We start from the raw sequence: 21481 nt of genomic DNA on the forward strand, positions 1-21481 counted from the left end.
CATTGTATGCCGCATATACACGCAACCTCCGACAGACTTCGCGCTCGTATATCTGCCCATGCGTCCCCCATTACTCATAATTAGCCATACGTAACCGTCGGAATCGCAAACATCGAGGAGGCAATGAGAATCGTCGATGCTGGTTTGGTATGGGATTTATATGTCATTGTCAACTTTGCTCCTGGGATAATTGTACAAAAAAATGGCTTTCGTATATTGAGATTTAGGCGCATCCATGTTGCTGGAGCAGAATTCACGGCATCGATTAGTGGCGTGATGGTCCACTGGAGAGGCAGATCCAGAGGATCAAACACAAGGAAACTTCCGAGAACCTAGGCGGGCTAGTAGTCGAGTGATATCTTTGCAATAATTGAAAAATAAGAAAATTTGGCACTTAAATCAAGATATGAGTAAAGGGGCCACACGATAGGGATAAAATTGGGCAGGCAGAAAACTGGTCTCAAAGTGGGATTGTGAGAGCGAGGTCAAGATCGTCAAAGGACGGAGCATCAGCCCGAAAGTGGAGTCGGGAACTCTCGGCGTGGAGTAGATACAGATAGGACGGCCATCGGCACGGCATGAGATCTTCCCATCTCCACAACATACGGGAATTCAAGCCGGTAACTAATTATGTGAATTTTTACATTGGGAGCATCGATATAACGGGAGTGGGAATCGGTAGAGTGGATCCCTAAGAACAAGCGAGTTCGTTATGGGTGGATGCGCTTTGTTCGATTGGCATGCTTTATCTCCGATGGTCTTACAATCCTTCTTGAAAAATGCTTGTCGTATATACAGATGACAAGATCAACACCTTCTTGGCGTCGGTGCTTAGCTATGACTTCCGAACATCACTCCGGTCTCGGTCTTGGGTAAGCTGCAAAGGAGGTGCGTCAATATGTATATATTTCCTAAGAAGCATGATCGGCAATCCGACCATAACCTGTGTCAGTAGAGAGCCAAGCGACATCTTCCACATCTGCCAACCCCTTCATCCCGCCCTCCGTCATGTGGTACCCTCAACTCCTAGTCCTCGTAGCCTCGAGCTCGCTACTGACCCCAACCCTCTCCCATGTCATCAAACGTCTCGAGTCTGCCTCATCTCCCTCCACATGCAATACTTCGACCATCTCTCTCGATGGTTTCCCCTTGCCCAACCCGACCAAGTCCTTTTGGCAAGACCCGCCCCACCGCATCGCCAACCTCCGCTCGACACCAGATCTTCCTACGAACAAGATATTCGACTATGTCATCATCGGCTCCGGCATCAGCGGCGCCGCCACCGCCTACAAGCTGCTGAACAGGGACTCGTCGCTGTCGATCTTGATGCTCGAGGCCCGCGCCGCAGCCTCGGGCGCGTCGGGGAGGAACGGCGGCCACGCCAGGACGGGCGACTACAAGAACGTCAAGGAGTGGATCGAGCTGTACGGCGAGGATGAAGCGCTCAAGGTCGCCAAGCTGGAGCAGGACTGCGTGGATGACGTGCGGGATTTTGTGCTTTCCCACAACGTGTCTAGCGGGTGGAGGGACGTCGAGACGGTGGACTTTTACTACACCCACGAGGAGTTCGACAAGGCCGTCGAGACTGTAGAGTTCCAACAGGCTTTGGAGGAGCGCCGGCCCGAGGACGTCCCTCAAGGAAATCCACGCAGGATTTTGCAAGGCCAAGAGGCGAGGGATTACTCGCAGTGGCCCGAAGTTATAGGCGCGGTGACGTACACTGGCCATACCCAGAACCCCTACATAACAGTCTGCGCGATGCTGGAGCTCGGCCTGGCCAAAGGCCTCAATCTACAAACACACACCATGGCTCTGCAGCTGACGCCAGTTTCGGGCCCGGACGACGCCAACCCCACCACCTGGGAAGTCAAGACGGACCGCGGAACCGTCAAGGGAAGCAAAGTCATGCTAGCCACCAACGGTTTCACGTCGGCGCTGCACCCGGGGTTCAAAGCAACGCAGTTCCTCCAGCCGGGCCGTAGCCAGGTGTCAGCTGTGCGCCCATCTGCCGACACGTCCGCCAACCCCGTCTTCAAGCGCAGCTATACATACGGCGACGACCCGACCGGTGGCGGCTACTACATCACGTCGCGGCAGCCCGGGGACTCTGGCGCCGGCGCCGTCATCTACGGCGGTGGGCAGGTGTTTAGCCCATCGGGTGAGCGGAATATCACCGACGACACCGTCGTCAACGACAAGATTGCCCATTTCCTACGCAACGCCGGGCGAATAAGCTATGGGCGCGAGAACTGGGGCGAGTCGACGGAATATTTGGGAGATTGGACGGGCATCACCTGCTACACCTCGGACGGGCTGCTGGTTGTGGGTCCTGTCCCCGGTAAGGAGTGGCTGTTTGCTTCGGTGTGCATGAATGGGCACGGCATGGCTTGGGCTTTCCGTAGCGCCGAGGCCCTGGTCGAGATGATGGAGGAGGGGGAGCCGCCAGCTTGGTTCCCCGCCCCGTTTGACATTCAAAGGGCTTGGAAGGGAAAAAACTTGGCTTAGTGTATCCATGCCAGAGCGGAGTTTCACCAGCTCGATTCTGATGCAGCACCGAATGTTAAATATTCGACAAAATTTCGAGTTGAAAAATAATGGGCGATGGCTAGATTGTTAAAAGAATTCTGATATTAACCTATTACAACCATAACACCCCATTTGATACTAGTCACTCATTCATGCACCCCATTTGATACTTGTCACTCATTCATGGTCTGTCTTGCGCTGCATGCTTTCACACTTGCCGTGTTACTTTCCAAAGGGTGGCTTATACTTGATGCTCATCAAGTCACTATCGTGCAGAGACAAATGAAAGGGGAAGATGACGAATAAGGGACAGGAAAATAATGATACTAAGGCCCACTTGTCTACCTGGCTTGCAGATTTCTCACCTATGTAGCAGGCATAACTCTATGACTTTCGGAGTCTTGCCAGCTGGGATATTGACCCTCAATGCCGGCCAAGCTTCGCAGAGAGGCACAATGGCTGCAACTTCCCGAAGGCCGGTAGAAAGAAAGTTGATCAGTATGTATTGGGTCAATCATGAACTGCGCCTTAAAATGTAGCATAATGCCTAGGCACACTTCGCCAAGATTTACACAGAAGAATGAATGATATTGAATAAAGCAACACCTAAACAGCAGCATCGCTCCGGGTATAGGGCCAAGTCCTAAGGCCATTCATTGCCTGCTTTAATCGAAGAATGATTATGGCAAACTGGCCTCACAATCCGAGCGCGACAATATGCCGGTATAAGCTGTAGGCACCGATATTACTGCTCTTGCCATCAACTGGACCCAGGTCCGATGCCGTTACTCGGAAGATTACAAAACCTATGGACCTACTTCAGAACCCCAATATCAACCCAGCTTGAGTCACTTTGGCTATCGCATCCTCTCCAATCCTTTTCATAGTTCTATTACCAATAGACCCGTCAGCTAATGCCAAACATTCCAGAGTTTTATTTAAAAAGAAACTGGATCCACGGCGGTTTTACCACTCAAAGTGCCTCAATTCTGTCATCCTCATTCATCTCAGAAGATGTCCTCTAGAGGCAATGCGCCCCCTAGGGAGTCGTGACGTCGGCGAACACGGCTTATTTCGAATCGGAATCACGATGCCCGTTAAGCGCCGGGTGTTGCAGACCTGTCTCTCTCTCAACCTTTTTGAGATATTCTTTCATTTCCTTGGGTAGGGGTGGTGGCCGCTGAACCTCCTTGAGGTGTGGAGTCTCGCGGGGACCGCCACGCACTGAAGTGCCGCCAGCGTTCAAATGGATGATATCTTCGTCAGACGGGCTGCGGGCTTGCAGCTTACGGTCCTCGGTAGGGGGCAGCGGCGAGGCTGCCACGCCAAGAGCCAGGAGGGCAAAGATGTGAACTGTGGTGAAGCGCATTCTGTCTAAATACAGGTAATCGACACCAGGGTAAGGGGAACTGGTTGAAACCAAGTAGTAGATGAGAGAGGGCTCAATATATATGTTGAAAGAATTGGCAAAATGTATGTGTTTGATTGACACCGGTGGGAGATAAATTCTCACCAAATGCTTTGAAAGCATGTAAGCTCCTTTTTATAGTTTGGTTGAATAGGTTACGAGAAGTGTGTAGAACCTTTTTTTCACTTGAAGACCTGAAAGACAAATTGAGCATGATACTAAAAAAAGCTCGCTTGAGTTAATAAAGTTCTATTTAAATATAATCATACAGGTAAAATTATTATCCACTGCGATTATCTAAAATACAAACCTAATGCGCTTTGATCTTAACCAGAGTAACGAAGCGAATGTCAAAAAAAGAATTGATTTGATTTACTACTACGTGTTCATTTCAGATTTATACACTGCTTAATTTAAAAGATGTTGAGGATTTTACGTCAACCTGTTAGCCGTTAGTTTATGCCAGGCGGCTTCAAAAGGCTTTTCTAATCAGGACGTTCTAATATTAGCCTACGGGATTTCCGAAACTATAGCAGCATTAACACACGTGCAGGATGCATAGTAGCGTATATGTGGTACACAATTGCCCTAATCAGTACAGTACCATTGGTGATTTTTCCGACATGGACCATCCTTGCATTTTGACCAGTGTTTTGTCTTTAGACTACCGTGAAATTAACAAACCGCGAAGACGTAAATCGATCTTGCACTTACTGAATTTGTGTACCGACTCTGTGTCATTCGTCCAGTGCTGTAGAGACCACGGTGTCAGCGGCGCGTTGTGCTGAGACTAAAAGAGTCCTCTCGTTTTTGCAGTTGATTGGCATAAAGGAACTGATTTCTGCACCTCGCCCAAATACTTTTGTTCTTTGAAGTTTAAGGTAGAGGTTTCTGAGACTCTCCATTACTTTCACTTCTTTTGAGACACAGAGATATGGCGAAAGTTGATCTAACAGGGACAAAAACACGTCGACGTCGCGTGCATCGGTCGCATAGCCAGGGACTTGTGCTAATATATACTATGGAGGCAAGTGTAAAAGCTGCCTCCCTCCGCTCTGTCGTCCAGTAGAGTGGGCCTTGAGGGTTTTGCCGATTTTGGCATTGGTTTTGAGGAGGAAAAAAAAAGATTTTTTGCACTTGATGCTCCCCGCGAGCATTAAAGTCGGGAAACACCCATGTAGACAAATATAGTATCGGAGGAATGTTTTTTTTTCTTCGCATGGTCCTGTGATGAGCCCGAAATTTCAAACTCGTTTGTCATGCAAGTACTCGAACCGGTTTGTATGGTAATGCATTTGTCACCAGGATTTAGCCTTTTTCTCACCAGGGCTGGCAGCAAGGTTCATGCTTTGCTTGTTGCTGTCAATGCAAGTTGTAGCGATCCAGCTTCCGGCAACATTTTTTTAATGTGATTCGAAATTGATCTATGCAAAAGCACTGGAAAGATATGCCAGTCCTTCTCTATTGCCATTGGGTCCTGGCTCCACAACCCAAGCTATTTCGAAAGACTGTCATAAGAAATCATTGCGGCTTCGATCATCCTCTGTCTGTTCATGGGTAAGTGTACAGATTGATGATGGTAAGCAAACCGCTATCATTCAATTTTGCCGTCACGCCCTTCACATACAGAGCATCTCGCCGCCTTCAAAAGGCTCAGCATGTTCAATTTCTGCCAGTTCTTCAGGAGCCAACACTCGACAAAGATAGTAGGCAATAGAACCTCACCATAAGTATCATGTTCCCCAGGCTCCCCGATCGGTTCCTGTAGCTTCCCGTCACGTTTCCAACCCCTCAGGTTTGGCGTAAAATGTACACGACAGCTGAAAGAGACTACCGGATTCCCTATCAATACCTGAAAGTGCAGCAATGAATTACAGAAAGGACTGAGACAATGGATACAAATGCAAGGGGGTAAAAAAACAAGTTAAGAGTGCCCTCGCAACCAAAGAGCAAAGAAAACACAAAAAACACTCACGCCTTGAAGCTTGTACGCTCCCTAGCACCAGTCCAGTCGAATCCTCTCCAGGCAGGTGCGTTGCTTTCCTTGCAGAAGCCGTTGTATGGGGGTTGTTGTTTTCTACTGTAGCGAGCCTGAACCGGCTTTACCCCATGGGGCTACCGGCACAGAGGGCATCTTCGGCCTGCATTTATCGATTGGAATCGGCGATCATAGTCCCGCCTACATTGGAGGATTCAGGAAAGTTTATGCTTTTGACCCCATTGGCTGGTGTCTGGCTTTCGGCTTAACTGACCTTGTCATTTCTTTTGTGGTACCAGCCAAGTTTCCTGTCATTGTCATTCCACTCCTTATCTTAAAAAAGCCACGGTTAATAAGCGTTCATTGCTCTAGTCAACATGCATACTGTGTCAATCCGCAGTCCTGCTGGGCGAGAGTTTCGTGCCGCCCTGGTAAATCCGTGCTAGAGTAGCCATGCGTAAGGCCTGCTAAAACCCGTCCATGGGGACCCGCGCCGGCCCAAGTAGGTGGGTCGGGGGGCCCGTGGGTAAACTGTGATATTTATGGGGGGCCCGGCCCGACCCAAATTTGAACGCGGGTTTTCTTGGCGGCCAGCGGGCCCCCCCCCCCCCCCCCCCCCCCCCCCCCCCCCTTGGGAAACCCCGTACGTAAATATTTTAAAATTTATATTTTTGAGATTCCGAACGAAATTACAATATCTGTTGATAGGAACAAAGTGATCGCTGCGATCGGTAAAAACAATTTAACAAATTAAACGGTATTCTCATGTATAATAACTAACTGTTTATAATTATTTACAATCCAATAGGAATTTGTTAAAATTTCTATTACATGTTTTAAAATTACGTGGTTCCACACGTGATTTACCCACTCGCATGTCTGCCTATAAATAAACAAGTTTCGCGAATCTTACGTTTATTAAACTAAGTATTAGTTCGAGAAAACATGCGAAGGTCATTAATTAAGGGAAGAGGCTGACGAGGATGATTAGTTTGGTGAACCGGAGATACTGGCAATAACGAGGATAACGCTCCTGAGTAGTGTAGCGAGCCGAAGAGCTCCTCAACAGGTGGAGGTTATCAAGGCTGTTACATCAATTAAACTGGTATACGCTACTCGCTTCTCTAATATTTTCCATGGCACTGAGGTAAAAGGTTGTTCGGCCCGATATAAAACTATGAACCGCCCCTAAACGACAAACCCATCCATTTCGAATTCATTATACAGCGCCTTTTGGTCCATCCCTAATGTATTTGAAAAGATGAAAAAGCCCTCGCTGCATTGCTAATAATTACACGTGCTAATTTCACGGCCTTTACTGGTGGCGTTATTTGCTTCGATTATATTTTATCCCTAAAATTGTTACACACGGTCAAGTATAATAACCCCATTAAATGACCCCGCTCGGGTTTTATATTTAATAAAAGTAAAAGGCGCCGCATTAACCAATACGACTCGGATCGGAAGGAAAATACCAGTAAGGTACCGCGCCGTGCCTTTATATTATAATATAGTTTTGTTGGAAGTTTATATTAATAACTGCCTAAATAGCCACTGCTATCAATAGGAATAAAGTCATCGCTGCGATCGGTACGAATAATAAAATAAAATAAGGGCATTCTCATATATAATTCCTATTTATTTGTAACTATTTGCAAACCTATAAAACTCTGTCGAAATCTCTGCTACGTGTTCTCAAATTACGCGGAAAGACACGTGATTTACCCACTCGCATACCTGCCCATAAACCAATAAACGCCATAGTTTGGCTAAGAAGGGTGGACATATTAGTAAGTGGGTTAGACAAAGTAGGAATATGGGTGAGCATGGTAGGAATAGGAATGACTGCCGTCGCCGCTCTCGCCGCCGCTCTTGCCGCCGCTGTTACTGTCGCTCTAGTTGTCGCTCACGCCGCCACCGCTATAAGCATAATAGGCGAACCAAGAGTAATTATCAGCGTTCCAATGACTGCGCTCCATGTCAAGCCTATATTTGCAATAATAAGTTATTTTTTCTTAACATATCAAAAAGTAGAAGACTTAACAACACTTACTCCCTTGCACCTTCCTCCCCATAAGCATGATCGTCGGTCCCTTTAACTATTGTATTTTAGTTTAAAACTTTCATATATAATTTCAAGAAAATTCGAAGCATTTAAAGGGATTTCTTACTAGTTTCATGATGGGAAAGCTCGTGTAAAAGAGTACGAGCATTGCTGCTAGCCGACTCTTTATAAAATAAGGGACAAATATAAATACCGTTTCCGGACTGGTAAGCAGACCAATCGCTTTCGCACCCATCCGTTCTACAACTAAACACGATGTCGTCTTGTGTTTCATGCTTACATGCCCGCTCAAGATGCCAATAAACCAGTTGAATTGTTGTAATATCTTTGTTGCAATCTGTTTTAAAAAAACGCGTTCCTCAACTTATTATTTGCTATAATGGCGTAATACGCCTTATCAGCATAGGCTGCGCAACTAAAGCGAAAATTAGCAAGTATAAATTTTTTAAAAAGCTTAAAAATTATATTACTTTTTCATAGCTTTTCTTATAGTTTCAATTTGAGAATCGTCGCAAGATTTGCCAACATCGCCTCGTTTAACAAAAGTAGGGTTGTTAATCTAAACCTCTATTATGTTAAAAATGTTCAGGTGAATTGTTTTTATTCAATCGTCAAAGATTAATAAATGGCTAAAGCTCGAAGTTATAAAACTTACGAAATAATTGCGGTTGATTGTTTGCGGTGCCAGAATATTATTTTTGTTGTTTAAAATAACTGCTTTTGGAAAACCAAAGGCGGCAAAAATGAAAAGAACAAGTAAAAAATACATTCTGGCGAAATTGGTAGTAAAAGTTGAAAAGGGAATAAAGAAAACCATTATTTTTCAAAACGTTGAAAGTTGTAATAAAATATATAGCTAAACAAAAGTTATATACGTGTTACATATTAAAATATAACATTTAAATTTTCTGCGGTTTATTTTTAAATTATTAAAGGTTATCATGCCTTACATTTATTAATTAATTAATAATGGCTTTATTTGTTTAATTACTTTTACTTTAGGAATATAAATATTTAGAAAGTATTACAATAATTTAAAGACAAGCTTTTTATTATAAATGTATTTAATTCCCAAAAAATACTTAGAAATAAATTGGTATAAACTGTTTTCAGGAGTATTAATTAAGTTTATTGTGCTTTAATTAACTTTTATTATCTTTACTATTTGCACCTGTTCTGCTTATTTAAATTAATCAATTAATCAATTAATAAACTTGTATTTATTTTATATTACCTAGGCGTTTAACCACCTCTCCCGTCCTTTTCAAAGTAATTTATTAAACCAATTTACAATTATTTAGTTAAAGTATATAATATTTGGACCATGGGGTGACCAGACCCCAACCCTAACTCCTAACCAACGACCTACTAGGGTAACATATTTATTTACGTCGCGTTAAACTCGGAACTTTATTTATTTACTCCCGTTCTTTCAAAGTAAAACTTTTTTTAATAGATGTTTATAAATTAACTTCCATATTATACGTACCCTTTCCGTAAAAATAATTCATTACGTATTTTAATTTAAACTTTATTTATTAACACCTTTATTATTTACACGAATTATTTTGGTTTAATTTCCTCCATAATAAGATTATTACTAATTTTTAAACTCTTATTTATTACCATGATGTTTTGTTTAACTTTTTATAACGTGGGAATTAGGCCCCTAAACTTACCTTGAAAATTACATCTCGGCTCCACGCTAAACTAAGGATTGCATATAGGGATTTATTAACCCCGAATTTAAAAGCGCTTTCTTAACGCGCCGTTAAATATAATTTCTTTATTTTAATTTAAATGCTTTACTAATACTGCCTAATAAATTAAGATATCCCGTTATATAATAAGGCGATTTAATAAATACCTGGGCGTAACATTAAAATATATGTTTAAGAATGTTTTATTTTCAGGAGGTTTTATGTGTTAATTGGCCATTATTTATATTAAAACTAGCGGTAAAAAGCTATTTTCAATATATTATATAATTGGGAGTTTAAAAGAAAATAATAGTATTAAATATAAAAGTAAAAGATTCGTGGAAATATTTATAAAAGATAATAGGAGGTAATAATGGCGGAGTAAATATTTTCAAGGGCTTATTTACAGGGGGGCCCATTGCGGGTGTTACGACCAGATAATTGGGCCGGTACCAAAAAGGCCAGGTGGGGTCACACCCCTCCTAACGACATTCATCCAAAAAAATCACCGACCGGCAAAAACCGGATTACATAAGGGAAAAGACACGTAACATTACGTAATCGCCAAAAAAAGGATATAATTAGTATATCGCATATTAAATATAATAAAACAAATAATATATTGGTTATAAAATATATTAAACATATCGCGATCGGGATTATAATTTATATAAAACGTATTTATTACCATGTAAATAAATTCGATTTTAGGATTGCTTAACAGTAATTAAATTTTAGTTAACCTTAATATTTATTTTAAACCGATTATAATTTCAACCCAATTATTAAAAATACCCAATTCGCAATTAAACGTTTAATTATTTTAACCCATTATATTTTACTATAAAAATAAATTACCCCGATATTTTAATTATAATATTTTAATTATTTTTATTTAATATTTTATTTTAAAATATACCGAATAATACCGCCGAAATAATATTTTCTAATAAAACCACCCTTCAAACCTTTTTTACCATTAACGCTCCGATTAACGTTAATATTTTACGTTAAATAATTGCAACGCTCCAAACCGAAAATCGACAATTTTAAAAACGAATAACCGAATAAATTAACCGAATTAATAAAAATAATATTAAATATTTTTTATTTACGTTTTTTAACGGTATTATAAATATTTTACAATTTTTTCTTACGGAAATCCGGGCCTATTTATATTTTAACGAAAATAATTTCGATAATAATATAAATAAAATTACCTACGTGACCTGGCTTTTAAAAACGACGTATTCGCCTAATTGAAACCTATATTGTAAAATTACCTGGATTATAAAAAAAAAACTGTAAAATTAAAATATACCGCATTTTCGACAATTACGATAATTTCGAAAAATATTTTAAAAAAATATTCGGTAATTTAAACGAAAAACGCACGGTTAAACGTAAATTAATATATTTCACCCAAATTAAATTGGCATTTAAATATACCAGTAATTTCGACAAATTACCGTTAAATTATTATAAGGCCCCGAAACGCTAATAGCACGTTTTTATACGGAATTTAAAAAGAAAATTAAAAACGAATTTGTTAAAAAAAACGATCCGATACCTTAATTAAATACGTAAAATTAATAATTAAAATTAACAACCGATAATACGAAAAGAAATTGGAACGACGCGAAAAACGTAATATATAAAAACCAATTTTGCGATAAATTAATACCGGACGTAAATACCAATATTTTAAAACGCCTCGTTAATATAATATTTTGTATAAAACGTACAGCGGATTTATAAATTTTAACGCGATATAATTTAAAAAATTTCGCAAAAACCCCAAAAATAGCAAATATTTTAAATGTAATAAAATAAAATATATCGCCAAAAATTATTTTAAAAATTAAAATAATATCCCCGGTTTTATTTTTAATTTCAAAAGCAAACCCGAAAAAATACGAAAATTTAACGTTATAAACCATTAATAAGTATAATTTAACCAATATAACCTAATAAATTGGAGCATTTATTACGATAATAACTATATAATCCATAATAATTTTAAAATAAACGTAAAATAATACCTTTAAAAATTAAAAAACACCCGAATATTAACAATGGAAAACCAAATACCCACGGAAATAAAACCACCAACCAATTTATACCGATAAAACGTTATATTATCCGAATTTTCAAATTCGAAGGTTTTAAAAAAACTCGACACGAAATTATTAAAATAAACCCACCGTATTAAAATAACCAATTAATTTTTAACGGAAACTTTTTTTAATAACGTTTTAAAAAAAGATTTAAACGACGAAAAAAAAATAATTACAAACCGTTATAATACGGAACAAACCAACGATTTTTACAAATACGTTAAAAAATAAATCGATTTATACCGAGACGACCAATTAATCCAATTTTTAAAATATAATCCGGTATAATAAAAATAAAATCCTTTAAAAAATCCGGATTTTACGTTCGGAAACCATCCAATATTTAATATCAAATATCCGAAATATCCACGTATTTTTTAAGCCGAATATTTCCGAAATAATTATAAAATCCATTTAAATAAAAAAATTTACCACAATTTTTTCCTTCGATAACGATTAATTATAAAAATTAACGAAATTTACACAATTAAAAAATTATTTAATTGGAAAATTAAAATTAAATTACAAAATAAACCAGTAATTATTTTTACGGCACACGATAAATACCTTATAATATATTGCAATTAACCAGATTTTCCATGGTATAAATATACCCGTAATATATATAAAATCCATATATTAACCAAAATATAAAATTAATACGCACGAAAATAATAATACCAAATACCTGCATTTATAACCAAAATTATATAAAATTCGAAAATAAAAAATAAATGAACGTCCACGAACGTACGCAAAATATTTGTACCAACCAAATATTTATTCGACGAAATTAAAATAAAAAATAATTTTACACCCAAAAAAAAAACAAAATTCCCCGACGCAAATTTAATAAATTAAAAAATTAAAATAATTAAACGGTATAAAACACCGAACGGCGACGATAAAAACGGAATAAAAAACCCTAAACGTTACGTAAAATACGGTAATAAAACACGAATATATATTTTTTAATATACGATTCGATGGAAAGTTTATACGAATATTTTTCGATAATAACATATAAAATAATTATATATTACCAAAAATCGTAACGGAACGACGAATATTTTGATAATAAAAAAAAAATTATATTAATTGCAAACCGTGGAAAAAAAAAGAATTTTATACGGGAACGGTATTATTAAAATAAAAACCGTATATTTTTGGATGGAAAATTGCGGACAAAAAAAATAAATTATTTTAAATATTACGGAAATAAAGGATAAAAATATAATTTTAAAAATTCCCTAATTTCGGAAAAATAACCCCAAAATAAATTGGACAACCGGCCAAATTTAATAAAAAAATATTTAATTATTAAACGATTTACAATATATAAAGATTTATATCAAGAATATAAAATACGGACGAATTAAATAAAATAAATGGCGTATTTACGAGAAAAACGACCAAATCCGGAGCTAATATTGGAAAAAAACGATTATTTACAAATTAAAATTAATCCAACCCTATAATATTAAACACGAATATACCGACCAAAAACGGCAAAATCCCAAAGAAATATCAAATTTATATACGATTATTTAATTAAAAATTCCAAATAAAATTACCCGAATATAATTTATTCGATTACGAAATATTATGTAAAAAAGAAATCCAACCAAAATTTTATAAAATTTACGGTTTAAATTTAATATAAATAAAGGTATTAAACAAATATTTCGTAAAAAATTTCGAAAAAAAATATATTAAATTATTAATATTACCAGCGGAATATCCAATTTTTTTCGTATTACAAAAAAACGGAAAATCATTATTATACGTGGATTACAAATAATTAAACGATATTATCATTAAAAATTACTATCCATTTTCATTAATAAAAAAATTCCGAAATATATTTTACCAAATATAATGGTTTACAATATTAAATTTTAAAAAAAATATATAATTTAATCCGTATAAAAAAAAACGAAAAATGGAAAACCGCGTTTCGCACCAAACGAAAATATTACGAATATTTAATAATATTTTTCGGTTTTATTAACGTTCCAATAATTTTCCAAATTATAATTAATTACGTTTTTAAAAAATATTTAAATATTTTCGTCGTTATTTATTTGGACGATATTTTTATTTTTTTTAAAACGTTGGAAAAATATAAAAAACACGTTTATACGGTTTTACGAAAATTACAAAACGTTAAATTCTTAATTAAATTAAAAAAATGTTTTTTTTTACAGCAAATAAATTAATTTTTTAAAATATATTATCGTTTTTAAAAAAATTAGGGTGGAAAAATTAAAAATCCAAATAATAAAGAAATGATTTTAACCGCAAAACGTAAAAAACGTTCGAATTTTTTTCGGATTTGTAAATTTTTACAAAAAATTTATTAAAAAATACGGCGCGAATAATGCCACTGTTTTTTGTAGCTGCGAAGCCCAATTTATAATATTATTATGATTTATACTATTATTATTGGATAAACTAAATATATATGCAGTAGTGGAGCGTCTTTTATGCAAATCATTAGCCCAATCTACGTCTATATATCCCTTTATAAATAATATTGGTTTATTTTGGCTTTTATCCTCGAGGTTTTTATTTATATTATTTATATTATTTATATTTTCAATATTACTTTTCTCGTTAATATTATTATTGGATTTATTATTATTATTAACGTTATTTTGGGATATATTATCCATAGTTTTATATTGTAGGCTATAAATGGGGTTTTTTAGCAAATATTTAAAAATATTTTCTAATATTTTAAAATATTCAGCCCCAGAATTAGCCATAAACCTGGCGGCTAGGCACGTGCAATACATTATATTTGGGCGGGTTTTTATTACTAAATATAATAGCGAGCCTATTTTTTGTTGGAAATTTTTTATTTCCTCTTTTGTAGCTTTATCTTTATTTATATCGAATTTTAAACCTGGTACCCCCGGAATAAATATAGGTTTTTCGTTATTTATAATATTAAATTTATTTAATATTTTATCGGTATAATTTTTCTGGTTAATTAAAGCCGTTTTATTTTCCTTATTTATATTTATTTTATTACCGAAAAAATTGGATACAGGATCTATTTTTTCGATTTTCATATATTTGGATAATTCGTTATATAAATTATCCAATAACGTTAAATTAGCGTTAAAAACTAAAATATCGTCGACGTAGTAAACCAAAATTATACCAGAAAATTTATTTTTTGGATTTTGGTTTATATATACGCCTTCGTCGTAAAAAAAAACTATAAATTCCAATTTTATAAGGGTTTTTATAAGGAAAATATACCATAATTTTGGCGTTTGTTTTAATCCGTACAGGGTTTTATTTAATTTACCCACTTTATTTATATATTTATTATTGTTATATAATCCTGTAGGTAATTTTATATATATTTTTGTATCGATATCCGCGTGTAAAAACGCGTTTTTAACGTTATATTATATAACGTACCACCCTTTATATAATGTTAGCATTATTAATATATGCCATATTTCCGTTTTGCAAATAGTGGAAAAGGTTTCCAGGTAATTTACACCCATGATTTGGTTAAATCCCTGTATTACCCATTTGGTTTTATAACTATACAAATTATTTTTATCCGTAATAAAGCGGTTATTACTTATATTATTTAAGGGTTTTCTTTTAAATATTTAACGCTCGTTTATAGCCACTTTATTTAACGGTAAATCCACAATTTTAAAAATGTTGGATTCGATTAAACTATTATTTTCGTTTTTGCAGGTTTGTAACCAATTATCTCGTTCAGGGCTTTCCATAGCCTGTTTAAACGTATTTCGTTCTTTTAACGAATTTGTTATTAATATAAAATTATTTTCGTTAAAATTATATTTTAACGATTTATTTATATTTTTTATCGTATATAATATATCGTTAAATATTTTATAATTAGTTGCATTATTTGGAGGGGTATTATTTAATCTTATCTCCAAAGACGAATTATTATTTTCGACGTTATTTTTATTTATATTATTATTATTATTATTATTATTATTATTATTATTATTATTATTATTATTATTATTATTATTATTATTATTATTATTATTATTAGGTGTATAATCTACGTTATAATCGGTTCTTTATTATGGCCTTCTCTCCAATTCGGAAATTTGATTATATTAATAAATTCGTCCTTATCTTTATTTTTATTTTTATTTCCCTTTTCATTATTAATAAGTTTCCAGTTTTTGGAAGCCTTTTTAGGGTGTAAAAATGCATAATTGAATATAATGTGGCCATTTAATTTATAGTGTTTACACCGTTTTGGCTCGTTTTTATTTTTCCAACTGGATTTTTTATTAACCTTGTTTTTATCGTTTTTGGGCTTATATTTTTGTTTATTTTGGTTACGTATAACCAACGTTATTTTATTTTCCTGCCACCGGTATTTATTTAAAATATTAACGAATAAATTATCCATTATATATTTGTTTTGATTATGACGTAAGGTTTAAATTATATTTTGGGCAAAAAAATTCCAATTTTCATCCAAATTATTTAATACCCAGGCTATTATAACCTTATTTTGGGTTATTAAACCTTTGGATTTTAAATTGGTATATAATTTTTTTATCTTATTTAAATACCCTTCGATATTATTAAATACGTTAAATGTAATCGTAAAAAATTCCTTTAATAAAAAGTAATCCAAAATAAAATCTTTTGGATTATATAATTTTTTTAATTTATCCCAGGTTTCGTATACCGTAACGCAGTTTTTAATATGTAAAAAAGGCCCGTTTTTATACAGTATTTTTATGGCGGCCAGGGCTTATATATTTTTTATATCCGTCGGTTGGAAACGGGTATTAATACCTTTTTCGGTATTATTATCCAAATTAATACCGTTATTAATATCGGTATTATTTCCAATTATATTTCCAAAGCCCTTATATTCCAAAACGGCTTTGGTACAAATAGCCTAAATAAGGTAATTTTCGGTACCGGTAAATTAAACTATGGGGAGTTTATCGAAGGCGGCTATTTTATATTTTTTTCTCGGTGATTTCGGTAACGGTCGGGTTTGGGATCGAAAAAATATTATTGTTGGATAAATTGTAAAAGAAACTATCGAATAATATAAAACTTACGTTAATATCGTTGCGGTTAAGGGTAAAATCGATAATTAAAAATAGGGTAATATAGGTGGTAAAAATTAAAAATGGCTTTTAACAAATGCGTCGAGGTGATATTGTATAAATAATTACACCGTTGTGTAAATTTCGAATAGGGTTATTGGTAAGTATATTAATCGATCGATCGGAGATAAATTCGTGGTATAATCGATAAATAAAATCGTTCCTCGTTATAGGATCGAATAAATTATTCCGGGCTTATAACCTTTAAAAAAAATTACGAAATAGCTTTAAAATTTTAAAATTGGAAATTACTTGTAGGAATAATTAAACCGTAAAAATGGCAGATAACCGTCTGTTAGCGGATAATAAAAATTTGTATTGTTTTTATAATTAATTGCACAATTAATTGTAAAATCGTTGTTATATTCGTTATTATGTAAAGTATTAGAATTGGATACGTGTACCGATTCCATGGTATAATATTTTCGATCCGGATTGCCGGAAGTGCGGGGTAAAACCACGTGACCGGTTTTTGCCACGCAGGGCTGGCTAAAACCGTTTACCTGGATTACTTATTGCATTTATTACACTTATAAGAAAATATAACAATACCGGGAATCGAACTCATGCATTTTATATTATTATTATATTTATTATTATATAAATTATATCACTAAGCTATATTACTTATTTGTGTTATTTGCTTTATTATAAAAAAGACGTAATATTTAAAGCTTTGTGCGTGCATGCGTTTTATTTATTTATTTTGTTTATTTATTTATTTTGGGTACAGGGTAGCCTTATAAAATCGGCTCCTGTTAACAGCGATTACCACCCTATTAACCAATACAATTAAAAAAATCTAAAGTTCCAATGGACGGAATAAATATAATAAACCTTTAAATAATTACGAAACGTAATAGCACGAAAACCAATTTTTAAAATACCAAATTTAACGAAATTTTTCGAAATCGAAACTAACGTATCCGATTATACGATTGGAAAATAATTAAACCAGCGAAATAAAAAAGGAAAATTGTATTTTTACGCCTTTTTTTCACAAAAATTTTATAAACCAAAGTTTAATTACCAAATATACGATAAAAGATTAATGGTTATTATTCGAATATTCGAAAAATAAAAACCCCAATTATCCGGAATTAAATACAAAATATTAATTTACACGGACTATAAAAATTTAACCCATTTTACCATTAATAAAATGTTAAAAAAACAATAAATTTAATGGTTAAAACTTTTATTAAAATTTTATTTTAGGATTATTTACCGGAAAAAAACGGAAAACGGCAGGGCCGACGTTTTTAATCGGAAATTAAATTATAAAAACACAATACCAAAAAAAACACGCGTTATTTTTATAATAAACGAAATTAAAACCTTTTACCAATATACCGGAATTTTATAATAATAAATATAATAATTACACCAAATAAAATACGGCAATCCACGAAAATAAAGCCCACGGACACCAAAGAATTTCCAAAATACGGAAACGGTTAAAACTAGTCTCAGGGCTCATCCCTGAACGCGAGCTCCACTAATTAAGCCGTGGCTTAATTCGTGGCTTTGCTTGTACCTGTGGGTCCAACCAAAGATTACTTTGGTTTAGGTCTGAGGACAATTTGTTCATTTTCGTCGCAAGTGGAGGTGATTTCGTCAATTCGGCGACCGACATTCCGTTATAATTAATTAAATGAAAATCGTAAAAATATATGGTTTGTAGGTTGGATATAGCAATTAGCAAAATAATTAATAACGATTTAATTTATATTTTTAATCGTTATATTGGTGGAATTGGGATATAGGTGGCCTTAATTCGCAAATGGAGGTTGGGTTTTTAAAAAGAATTGGAATTTTTTAATTTGTTTTAATTATAATTTTATTTGTAAATATAATTTAAAGGTTTTTGCACGTGGGGGGTAATATATACGTATATAATATATATGCAAGTTTTGATTAATATATTACGTAATAAAAGGTGTTAAATATTCGAGTAGGTAAAATATTTAATATTTTTAATATATTTTGTAATCGAAACGGGTTTATAATTTTACCAATTTTAACGATATTAACACCAAAGTTTTAACGATTAAATAACCGGTATAAACAAACGTCCACGTTGAAAAAAAACTTTAATATTATTTAAATTGCGTATTTTATATATAAATTTAATAGAGTTTATATATTTTTAAATTTTATTTTATATTTATTTTAAATTAAATAAAAAAATAAAAGTTATTTTATTATTATATATAATAAATATAAAGGCTTATTATATCGAAATTATTTATTATTAAACCCTTTATTAATAAATATATTAATTATTAAATATCTATATAAAATATTAAATTTAACGTATATTTATATAAATAAAAAAATAACGAACGATAACTTGAAAAAGAAATTTGTACGTGGGTGCTTATATGATTATTTTAATTATTATATAAAAATAAAAAATTTATATATATTATTATTTATATATAAATTTTTAAATAGGGCGTTAAAAATAATAGTATTATTATTTAATTTTATTTTAATTTGTTAATAACGTATATAAGCATAAGGTTTTACCCACTAAAAAGCCCTAATTTCAGGCTTTATGCCAATATTTTTACTGTATTTATGTTGTTTTTATTTAATTAAATATTCGTAAATAAAAAATACACAGTTTAAAAATTGTACCGCCGTTGCGCATACAGTGCGTGCACAGTGCGTATACTGTGCGATAACCTCCATTTGCGGCGATAATCGATAATATGTCCTCAGATTAGAACGGGCGCGATTTTTTCGGCCAATTTGATTGGTCGAAAAGCCGTGTGGCTGAAAGGTACATGGAACGTCCAGTCCACCGCTGCGAAGCAGGGGTGGTCTAGTCTGAGCATTGAGACTATAAAAATTGCAAATTTTACGTTAAAAACAAATCCGTAAAATATAAATTTTATAAATTATTACAATTATTACCAATTTTTAATAAGGTTTGGTAAATTATTATTATGGATTTTATTGTTAAATTACCATTTTTAAAAAAACCACTTACACGAACCAAATATAATAATATATGAATTATAATGGATAAATTTACCAAATATACCTATTTCCTATTATATAAAAAAAATAATAATACCGAAAAAATCGCCTATATATTTTTACGAATAATTATTAATAATTACGGATTACCAAAAAATATCGTCATTAATAAAAATAAACTTTTTATATTAAAATTTTGGAAATTGTTAATAAAATAGTTAAAAACCAATTACAAATTATTAAGAATATTTTACCCCCAAATAAACGGATAAATAAAACGAATTAACCAAATATTCGAACAATATTTAAAATATTACGTAAATTATAAATAAAATAATTGGATACAATTATTATCCACAATATAATTCGTTTACAATAGTTTAAAAAACGAAAATACCAAAATAACCCCGTTTTACACCAATTACGGATTTAACCCTATAACGTACGGAAAACCAAAAACCACGATTACGCCACCGCGAACCGATAAACAAATAAACAAATTATAATAATTATATAAAAAATTCCAATAAAAATTAAAGTTCGTACGAAAGAAAATAATAAAATATGCCAATTAATATCGGATAAAAGAACCATTTTTTGAAAAAGAAAATAACGTTTACCTTATTTATTATAATATTAAAATATAGCGACCAAACGGCAAATTAAATTTTAAAAAATTTGGATTTTTTAAAATTAATAAAAAAATTAACGATTTTAATTACCGATTATCGTTATTAAACACCATAAAAATTTATTTTATATTTTATATATTATTATTGGAATTAGCATTACACGGCATTATTATATAAAAAAGATCGAAATTAACGCAAAATAAATTTACAACGTTAAATAAATATTCGATTATAAATAAAACCACGGTAAAATAAAATACTTTGTTAAATGGAAAAATTATAGGTATGAAAAAGATATTTAAAAACCCTTTAACCATTTTTAAAATTACCAAAAACCGTTCCGCCAATATTATTAAAAATTGGATTTGCAAATAAATTAACCAAAAAAAGGGATAATTTAAAAAAACCCCATTTATTATTTTTAAAAGTTAAAAACCGACCAAAATTTAAAATTATACCATTCAACGAATTTATAAAAAGATTATTAATATATAATATAAAATAAAAAACATTAAAAAACAATTTACCAACGGAGTATTACGTAAAAATATTTATTTCGTCCAATAACAAAAAATTTAAAAAACTTATCGGAAAAATCAAATTTGAAATAAAATTAAAATCCGGAAAAAATAATTTCAAAAATATTTTAAAAAAAATTTCGATTAATCGCCGCCGTTTTTTTTATTTTATTTTTTCGCGTTCCACGCGATTTAATTTTTCCAATTTATTCATATTCCGATAAACCGTTTTTATTATTTTTTTAAACCATATTTTTTTTTATTTTCGCAAACGAAAATTTTTTTTCCGCCGTTTCCAATTTAAATTTAAATTTTAAATATTAAATTGCGATTTTGTACAATTATTTCCGGAAAATATTTATAATATTGCATGGCGAATAATTTAAACGAATATATTCGATATAA

The 21481-nt window shown here is 33.2% G+C and overlaps 2 protein-coding genes across 2 annotated transcripts; one reads left to right on the top strand and one right to left on the bottom strand.

Moving 5' to 3' along the window:
* Positions 1 to 1008: 1008 nt before the first annotated feature.
* Positions 1009 to 2505, top strand: PgNI_12221 (uncharacterized protein; the record flags this gene model as incomplete). Its single annotated transcript, XM_031132175.1, has 1 exon — positions 1009 to 2505. The coding sequence occupies one exon, from the start codon at positions 1009 to 1011 to the stop codon at positions 2503 to 2505; it is 1497 nt and encodes a 498-aa protein (XP_030977226.1).
* Positions 2506 to 3595: 1090 nt separating this feature from the next.
* Positions 3596 to 3895, bottom strand: PgNI_12222 (uncharacterized protein; the record flags this gene model as incomplete). Its single annotated transcript, XM_031132176.1, has 1 exon — positions 3596 to 3895. One exon carries the CDS (start codon positions 3893 to 3895, stop codon positions 3596 to 3598), a length of 300 nt encoding a protein of 99 aa, XP_030977227.1.
* Between the last annotated feature and the right edge of the window lie 17586 nt (positions 3896 to 21481).

This window comes from Pyricularia grisea (assembly GCF_004355905.1).
Source record: "Pyricularia grisea strain NI907 chromosome Unknown Pyricularia_grisea_NI907_Scaffold_8, whole genome shotgun sequence".
Lineage (NCBI taxonomy): Eukaryota > Fungi > Ascomycota > Sordariomycetes > Magnaporthales > Pyriculariaceae > Pyricularia > Pyricularia grisea.